The sequence below is a fragment of the Pipistrellus kuhlii genome, unplaced genomic scaffold (genome assembly GCF_014108245.1).
Source record: "Pipistrellus kuhlii isolate mPipKuh1 unplaced genomic scaffold, mPipKuh1.p scaffold_m20_p_10, whole genome shotgun sequence".
Classification (NCBI taxonomy): Eukaryota; Metazoa; Chordata; class Mammalia; order Chiroptera; family Vespertilionidae; genus Pipistrellus; species Pipistrellus kuhlii.
In genome coordinates this window covers 18716364-18725242 of record NW_023425405.1, presented here as the reverse complement: position 1 = coordinate 18725242, position 8879 = coordinate 18716364, and the positions used below count along the sequence as shown (strand labels likewise).

The following is an 8879-nucleotide window of genomic DNA, read 5'->3' as shown; positions in this document are numbered from 1 at the left end:
TCCCCCCACAAAAAAAAGCACACCCCTGCAAAGGGTATTTGGACAATGTCTGGAAGGAAACAAAGGTAATTTCTAGAACAGCCTGTCTTTGTGTCTTTCGGGCTTCTAGATGGTTTGAGAGACCAATTATTTTTACTCTCTCCGCTCTGTGACATAATAACCTTCCATGCTTTTCATGGTGTCTCTTGGGAAGGGGGTTGCCAGGATTATTTCTGAGCATTATTGATCCATCTGTCACTGTGTGTACGCGTCTGAAGAAAACAAAGAATGTCTATATTGCGGTGCAGTTGCTTTTATGCATGTCTGTGGGGTCCCCAGCTTGATGAAACACTCCTCAGGGCAAGGACCATGTCAGATGCCCCTAAGTTCCCTCAGGAGCCTGCGGGACACAGTGCAGGCGGTGCTGCCAGCATTGAGGACCCGATGGGCTGCCTGCGTCCCGCTGCTTCTCACCAGGCGTCTGGCGAGTGATTGAAGAACCTCAGAACTTCCTTTTTCGAACCATTTACTTTGAAAAATGTTACACTTCTTCGAAAGCAGAGGATGATAAAATGAGCCTCCTATATATGTGCTGGTATCAAAATAATGATACCAGTATTATTACTCACAGTATAATTACTGAGGCCAGATTAGGAGTTCTGTTTATCCCACTGGGGGTGGGGGTGTGTGTGTACAGGACTGTATCTTAAAGGCGCTTGGGAAATATTTTACTATTTTACAAAAATATTTTTGATCCTCTTTCTTTGGTTTGTTTTTCTTTTGGTTTGGGGGATTAAGAATCCTTTTTGTTAGTATTAAATACAGAAAGAGGGAATGAAAAGAAGGGCTGCATGGGTTTCTGTCAGTAATAAATAAAAATAATACACAAGAAAGTAGCTGAAACCAGTTTGGCCCAGTGGATAGAGCATTGGCCTGAAGACTGAAAGGTCCCAGGTTCGATTCTGGTCAAGGGCATGTACCTTGGTTGTGGGCACATCTCCAATGGGGGGTGTGCAAAAGGCAGCTGGTTGATGATTCTCTCATCGATGTTTCTCTATCCCTCTCTCTTTCTCTCTGTAAAAAATCAATAAAATATATTAAATAAATAGAAAGAAAGAAAGAAAGAAAGAAAGAAAGAAAGAAAGCGCACTGTGACAGGTGGTTACACTGCATATACAGCACCGGTGGGAATGGAGATTACTTCTCTGTGGTAAAGCCCGCCCCACTGCCACTCAGAGGCCGCTGTCAGCTGGTCCAGGGCTCACCTGGCCTCCGCAGGGTTGACTGCTAGCGGCTGGGCCCAGTGATCTCATGTGGCCATTTAACCTCTCTGGGTTTCTGATTCATCAACATGCAAAACCCACGTCACAGATTTTCTGTGACGATTGAAGAAAAGCATGCACTCAGCCTCAGCTCCTCCCGTGTTCCCTCTCCTGTGCCCACCAGGGAAGCCGTGGGGGACGTCTGACCCATCGGCGATGGCCAGCAAGCGGGCGGAGCCGGTCACCATCCTCAGCCTCCGGAGGCTGAGCCTGGGAACCCCGGAGCCACAGCCGAAGAAAGGTCAGATGATCTGGACGTCTCTGACCTCAAGCTGCTGCTTAATTCCTCTCCCTCCCCTCCTCTTTACTACAATAGTTTTTATAGCAGGGATTGGTTTCCCAGCATCCTCTGGGGAGAGCAATAGTCCACACACACTTCCTGCCCGCAGAGGCCGCTCCTCTCACTGTGCTTTTCCGCCTCAGAGCCCAAGACCTTCACCGTGGAGGAGGCGGTGGAGACCATCGGCTTCGGGCGCTTCCACATCGCCCTGTTCCTCATCATGGGCAGCACGGGGGTGAGTCTCCAGGCCCCTTCCTGTGGGGCACAGCCGGGCACTGGCCTCGGCTCCGGGGTGTCCCCTCGGGCAGGTGTGATGGGGGCAGGGAGTGTGTGAGGCCAACGTGTCCCCGACAATTCAGTCCCCCTGGTCCCCCTTGATGCCCTTTCCCTTCTAATGATGTCGTTTTCATCCCTTCCTCCAGGTACAAAACCTCAGAGTTATCTTTGACTTTCTTCTTCATTATTCTGAGCTGGAGTTCTATCCTCTATTTCTATTTATTCTAACAATTCTTTTCTAGCATCCACCTCATTTCCCTGGGAGATACACTCACCCTGTAACGGATAGCAAGATATGGACAGAGTATGATGATTAACCTTTCTGTCGAAAGGAGTATTTAGGCCCTGGCCGGTGTGGTCAGTGTTTAGAGTGTCGACCCACGCATGGAAGGATCTTGGGGTTGATTCCTGGTCGAGGGCATGTATGTACCTGGGTTGCAAGTTCATCCCTGGCCCCAGGCAGGGTGTGTGTGGAAGGCAATCCATCAATGTTTCTCTCTCACATCGATGTCTCTCTCTCTCTCTCTCTCTCTCTCTCTCTCTCTCTCCCCTCCCTCTCCCCCTCCCTTCCTTCTTTTCTTCCTTCCTTCCTTCCTTCCTTCCTTCCTTCCTTCCTTCCTTCCTTCCTTCCACTGTCTCTCAAAATCAATTGGAAAAAGTATCCTCAGGTGAGGGTTAACAAACAAAAAAAAGAGAAAGAAATATTTAGTAGCACATTTTATTCTGTTTTCTAAGTAGACATTCTTTCCTGATGATGAACTCATTGTTTGCACTTGTTACTTTGTTGTCTAGCTTTCATGACCCTTGTCTCCCCATCCCAACTTCTTGAGAAAGGGGCTATTTTACAAATCCATTTGCTAAGGGGTGCCCTGAGATCTTTACCATGATGAGTGTGGAAACAACAAAGCTAGGTGGAAGTGGATGGTGTAATGAGCCACTAGCTAAGTGACTGGCCTCGCACAGCACCCTCAGACACAACGCAAATGCATGCATCCCCAGTGCTACAAGTAAACATGAGCGATAAATCCGGGGACATTTCAAAATGTTCTAGTGCTAAGTGGGTCTGCCATAGGTGCTTCCTAAATGGGGGAGAGGGGAAGGGGTAGGACTAAAGGGTGGTGGAAGGCAGGTGTGGGGGGAGTGGTGACAGGCTGGTGCTCAGACACAGCGTGTCCCCTCCTCTTTCCTCAGATTGCCGAGGCCATGGAGATCATGCTAATCGCAGTCGTGTCTCCCGTCATCCGCTGTGAGTGGCAGCTGGAGAACTGGCAGGTGGCGCTGGTGACCACGGTGGGTGCCTGCTTCCTGAGCTGCAAATGAGCCAACTGGAGACCACGGCTCCTGCCCCCTTCTCCATCCCACAGGGCGAGACTCAAAGGAGGCCCCACCCTTAGTCTGTTGGCTTTCAAAGCTGATGGGTTTGCAGCTTCAACCAGCATTTGAGGCCTTTCTTCCTGTTTTTTTTCCCCCCTCCCCTTGAGAGCATAACTTCGAATTGCTTATTTTCCAGTTCCTAGCAAAAGCCCCAAAGAGATAAAGGCAAATCAGAGGAAGTAACTCTTTAAAAAAAAAAAAATTATATATATATATATATATATCATTGATTTTTTTTTTTTTTTACAGAGAGGAAGGTAGAGGGATAGAGAGTTAGAAACATCCATGTGCCTGCAACCAAGGTACATGCCTTTGACAAAAATCGAACCTGGGACCCTTCAGTCTGCAGGCCAACGCTCTATTCACTGAGCCAAACCGGTTTTTGCGAGAAAGTAACCCTTAAGCCATGGGTTAGATATGCTTTAACCATTAGTTCAGAACAGTAGGAGGTTACTTAGTGTGGTCATCGTGGCTTAACCAATCACCAAATTGAATTGTTTGTGTTATACACTCAACTTTCTCATGTGAATAGCTTTATGAGTTTCACACCAGATACTGCTGCAAAGAGGCATTCAGTTTGCTATAAAACAGCACACATATTGTGCCGACAGCAGCCTCATCCATCACATGTTGACCGTGTCTCTTGATCACCATCACATTTCCATGTGCTTAACTTAACCTTGTGTTGTTTGTACAGTAACAGGATGTGGAGGCTTGCAGCCTAGGAACCATAGGCTATACCAATGGCCTGGGCGAGCCTATTTTGAAGAAGTGGCGTTAAGAAGAAGTTTAAGTGTAAAAAATTTGGTTCTCAAAAGAAATTTCAATCGTTGTCCTGTTGCTATTTGGCTCTGTTGACTAATGAGTTTGCCGACCACTGGGCTATACCACAGAGCCCAGCTGTGCTGTTGGCATGCCACCTGGGTTTTGTGAGTGCACTCTATGATGTTAGCTTGGTGACAAAATCACCAGACAATGCATTTCTCAGGGTATCCTCATTGCTAAGCGGTGCATGGCTGGAGGAACTTAATTTCAGGGGAACCAAAATTTGGGATTCACCAGCTGATAGAATATATTTCTTAAACCGAGTGGCTGACATTAGAACATGTATGTATTTGGCAAGTAAGGTCATTAGAAGAAGAGGCAGAAAATCTTGCCATCGACAACCACTGCCTTTCAAAAACAGGAGGGCACATTATTTATTGCCAACCATCAGAAATAAAATTATTCCAGGGTAAAAGGAACCCTTTCTATTGAGTGAATTAAGATCCATGCAAAGTGTATCCCAGCGTCTGTTTTTACCACAGGTTGCCCTGTGGCGAAGCAGTGTCCCGGGCCTGGCACTTAGAAAACACTGATTCCCCCCTCCCATCTCTTCCTGGAAAGGACAGTGCACAGAGGAAGCGCATGGCTTTTGTCATCCAAGAATAGAGACGATGCTGCTGTTTTCCATAGTTCCCTGTGGAAGGAAAGCGTCTGGTCTTCCTTAGGGAGAGTAAGGAAGAGAGGTAAAGAGAATGCAATGCAGGCAGCAGAGAGAAAGAGATCTTCACGGGAAAAGTGTTAAAGCTTCCACTTCCCCTCTGATTACCCTGGATTCAGCCAGCCGGCAATCTTACTGGAAGGCAAAGCAGTGAAGCTTGGGGCTGCCAAAGGCACACATATTTGTTACAGCTCAGGCTGAGTCAGCGTGCTGGCATTCTATCCAGGTTCTTGAGTTTTCTTTAGGGAAAGACATTGTGAGAACAAGTAAGGAAAAGTGGTAGGTTTGTATTTGATTTGAAGGGTGTTTCTACATGAATGGTTGGTTGGGTGTTTGTTAAAAGTTTATGTGTATCTATAATACATACAGGAGACTGCTTCTAGAAGTCTCGGCTGTGTGTAGAACTGAAGCATGAATGGAGGTGTGTGTGTGTGTGTGTGTGTGTTTAAGTTATTAATATGGAAATTCACAATTATCCATCTAAGTTGAGTAGGGCCAATCTTGGATCAGAGGGAGAGCAGTTGCCTGTTCTTCCCACCCGTTTCCACCTGGTGGCGGTGTTCCCAGGTGCGAGGTCTGCCAAGGAGAAGCCTCAGAAGCCCTGAACAGGTTTAATGGGAGTCAAGGGGGATCTTCGTTCTTCACTCCTCCCCGTGCATAGTTCTGGTTTACCTGGGACTGAGGTGGACGCACGCTTAATGCATTGAATTAGCAGGTCATCACAACTCTGCTTCAAGGACAATTTTTTCTCCCTCCTTCTCCCAGATGGTGTTTTTTGGCTACATGGTCTTCAGCATCATCTTTGGCCTCCTGGCTGACAGATATGGCCGCTGGAAGGTAGGTTGGCCTTGAAAGGTGATTTGTAATTTTCTTCTGTGTGTTGTTTTGTGGCCATGTCACCATTGCTTCTCTTTCTCTCTCTCTCTCACTCTCTCTCTCTCTCTCTCTCTCTAATATATATATATATATATATATATATATATATATATATATATATATATATATAAAATTGATTTTTTACAGAGAGGAAGGGAGAGGGTAAGATAATTAGAAACATCCATCAGTTGCCTCCTGCACTCTCCTTACCAGGGATGTTCCCACAACCCAGGTACATGCCCTTGACCGGAATCGAACCTGGGACCTTTCAGTCCACAGGCCAACACTCTATCCACTGAGCCAAACCAGTTAGGACACCACTGCTTCTCTTTAGCAGACATTTCTCTATCAATACCAAGATAGAAAGTGCAGAAATGCCCTCCACTGACATCACTTGCCTGAATTCCAGGCCTGTCTTCTCCCTTTCTCATCTTTCCTGAGGCATCTGGCCCTGTCCGAGGCCCCTGTGGTCCAGGTAGGGCGTTGGTGGATGTGCATAGTTAGAATGTGGCATCTGCACATAGAAACATAGCTGCTTCACGTTAGTTAACTTTGAAACCGAGCAACTTGCTTATGGTCACACACACACTGAGATTAAACATTAAGACAAATCAATGTCTTCTGATTACAAACCCAGGTCTCTCTTCTTTTCTTGTCGGTTTTCTCACGGGAATGCCTCTCAAAGCATAAACTCAAAGGGAGAGGCCCCAAAGCAAAGCATTAACAGAATTGGCTGTATGTTTGAAGTTCACAAATAAATAGCAGAGGCCCTTATAATTCACATGAAAACACAGTGTCTTGGGGCTCTCTCTAAGGAGCGCACCCGTGCCTCTCCGCACCCCTGCCCCAGGCGCTTTTTCCTTGCCTCTTTTCCCCAAGCTGCTTTTGCCCCCGTAACTCATTCCCTGAGCCCTTGCCACCCAGCTGGCTCACTTCTTCTACTCGGTGACTTTCTAAATAAGCTTTTCTTTGTTCTTGAAACACACACACAACACCCAAAAAAGCCCCCACCAGTATCTCAAAAAAAAGTGTAAAAAGCACAGAAGGCATTTACAAAAGAAGTGCAAATGGTTAAGAAACCTTGGAAAGCATTCAGTCTCAGGAGTTATCAAAAGCAAAATTATGTTGTGTCAATGAAAAGAGATGTGGATCTCTATAAATTTGAGAAAGAATATTATTGGAGCCCATTGAGGGCTACAGCCAAGAGCAAAACTCCAAGAAGCCTGACACTGCTCCGAATTTGGAGAAGTGAGTGGCGCTTGTAGAGGTAGAAAAGTAGGCGAAAGCACATTTGGCACCTCAGGAGTTCCAATCAGGGTGCATACACTTCAGTGTTTGAGGGTTTTACATCAAATGGAAGGAATGCATCAGAAGGATAAGGCTGGGTCATCGTGGTGCCCCAGAAAGAATGTATAGGAAGGATAAGGTTGGGTCTGTGAACAACCAAACTGCCTTGGAACTGTTTGCGATGCATATTTATGTGGATAGTGAGAGAACAGACAATGTTCTGGAATCATTGACCTTTAATTTACAATAGAATTCTGCAGAAGGTGAGGAGGCTAGCCGCCATGGTGTGTGCCTTCGTGAGGAATTTGAGGCTCGTGGTTCTCTCCTGGTTACTGAGTTAGACAGTACACCTGAAGCACCATCTATATCCTCAAAAGCTAGATATAACAGTTTTCTTTAAAAAATATATATTTTATTGATATTTTACAGAGAGGAAGGAAGAAGGATAGAGAGTTAGAAACATTGATGAGAGAGAATCATCAATCAGCTGCCTCTTGCACACCCCCTACTGGGGATGTGCTCGAAACCAAGGTATATGCCCTTGACCTGAATTGAACCTGGGACCTTTCAGTCTGCAGGCCGATGCTTAATCCACTGAGCCAAACCGGTTAGGGCTATAATTTTTTTCTTATCTAGTCTATTTCAAACATCAAATTTAAAAGGAAATTTTCTCTAAGAAACGTACACGTGTATGGATGCCCTTGCATACTATTGGTATAGTTTTTCTGACCGTTAGTTTGGCAGATCAAGAGCCTTGAGAATATCCATCCTCCTCATCTGACATTTGTCATTCCAGAAATCTAGTCTGTTTAGATCATTGGAGAACTGCAAAGATTTATGTGCATTCATCATCACAGCTCATTTTTATAGAAAATGTGAAATCACTTCAATATTCAATGGCGGGGAAAAGTTTATGCATTACAGTGCATCTTTCCAATGGACTATTTTACAGTCATTAAACATAGGTTTTTTGGCTCTGGCCAGGCAGCTCAGTTGGTTAGAGTGTCATCTCAAGAAACCAAGGTTGTGGGTTCAACCTCTGGTCAGGTCACATATAAGAATCAACTAAGGAATACATAAATAACTGGAACAACAAGTCAATGTTCCTCTCTCTCTGTCTCTCAAAATCAATTAAACATTTTTTTTAAGAAACGGGAAATTGGATAAAATCATGTTAAAAATATTTTCTCTGGGTTGGAGAATTAAGGGTGATTTATTTTACTAGCAAATAGGTTTTTTTAAAATATATTTTTTACTGATTTCAGGGAGGAAGGGAGTGAGAGATAGAAACATCAGTGATGAGAGAGAATCACTGATAAGCTGCTACCTGTATGCCCTGCACTGGGGACTGAGCCCATAATCCGGACATGTGCCCTGACCAGAAATCGAACCGTGACCAGTCGACTGGTTCATAGGTCGATGCTCAACTACTGAGCCAGGCTGGCGAGGCTTTTTCTTCCATATTTTGTACTATGAACTTGTGTTATTCTTACAATTAGAGAAAATACCTTAAGTTTTCTCCTTATACCCAACTCCCACACAATGTTTTCTGTGCTCCTGACATTCTTGTGAGCAGGGAGGGCACACTTCTGCATTCTCAATGCAGTTGGGGAATTTCAAAGAATGGTCTAAACTCAGAATTGTGAATGGGCCCTGGGTGGGTAGCTCAGTTGGTTAGAGCATTGTCCCTGTATACCAAACACCAAGGTTGTGGGTTCGATCTCCAGTCAGGGCACATACAAGAGTCAACCAATAAATGCATCAATAAATGGAACAACAGATCTCTCTCTCTCTCCTTCCTACCTAAAATCAATAAATAAATTTGGAAAATAATTATTAAAACAAACAAACAAAGAATTGTGAGTGAAATAGGGGCTCTAATAAATGTGACAAGGCCAGTGAACAAAAGTCACCTCACAGGGTGATGTGGTCATCAGTTCCTAGCTGGGTGGGTCATGGTGGGCAGTCATGCTCTCAGCCTGTCACTTCCCTAAGCCAGCCC

General features: G+C 45.2%; 1 protein-coding gene across 1 annotated transcript in view; it reads left to right on the top strand.

The window, feature by feature from the left end:
- The first annotated feature begins 1195 nt into the window (after positions 1 to 1195).
- SVOPL (SVOP like) overlaps positions 1196 to 8879 on the top strand; it is a 44388-nt gene continuing 36704 nt past the window's right edge. Inside the window, exons 1-4 of the mRNA XM_045577180.1 lie at positions 1196 to 1542; positions 1725 to 1816; positions 3049 to 3147; positions 5480 to 5551. Coding sequence (XP_045433136.1) covers positions 1377 to 1542; positions 1725 to 1816; positions 3049 to 3147; positions 5480 to 5551 — 429 coding nt within the window. The 5' untranslated portion in view covers positions 1196 to 1376. The remainder of the gene's footprint in view (positions 1543 to 1724; positions 1817 to 3048; positions 3148 to 5479; positions 5552 to 8879) is intronic.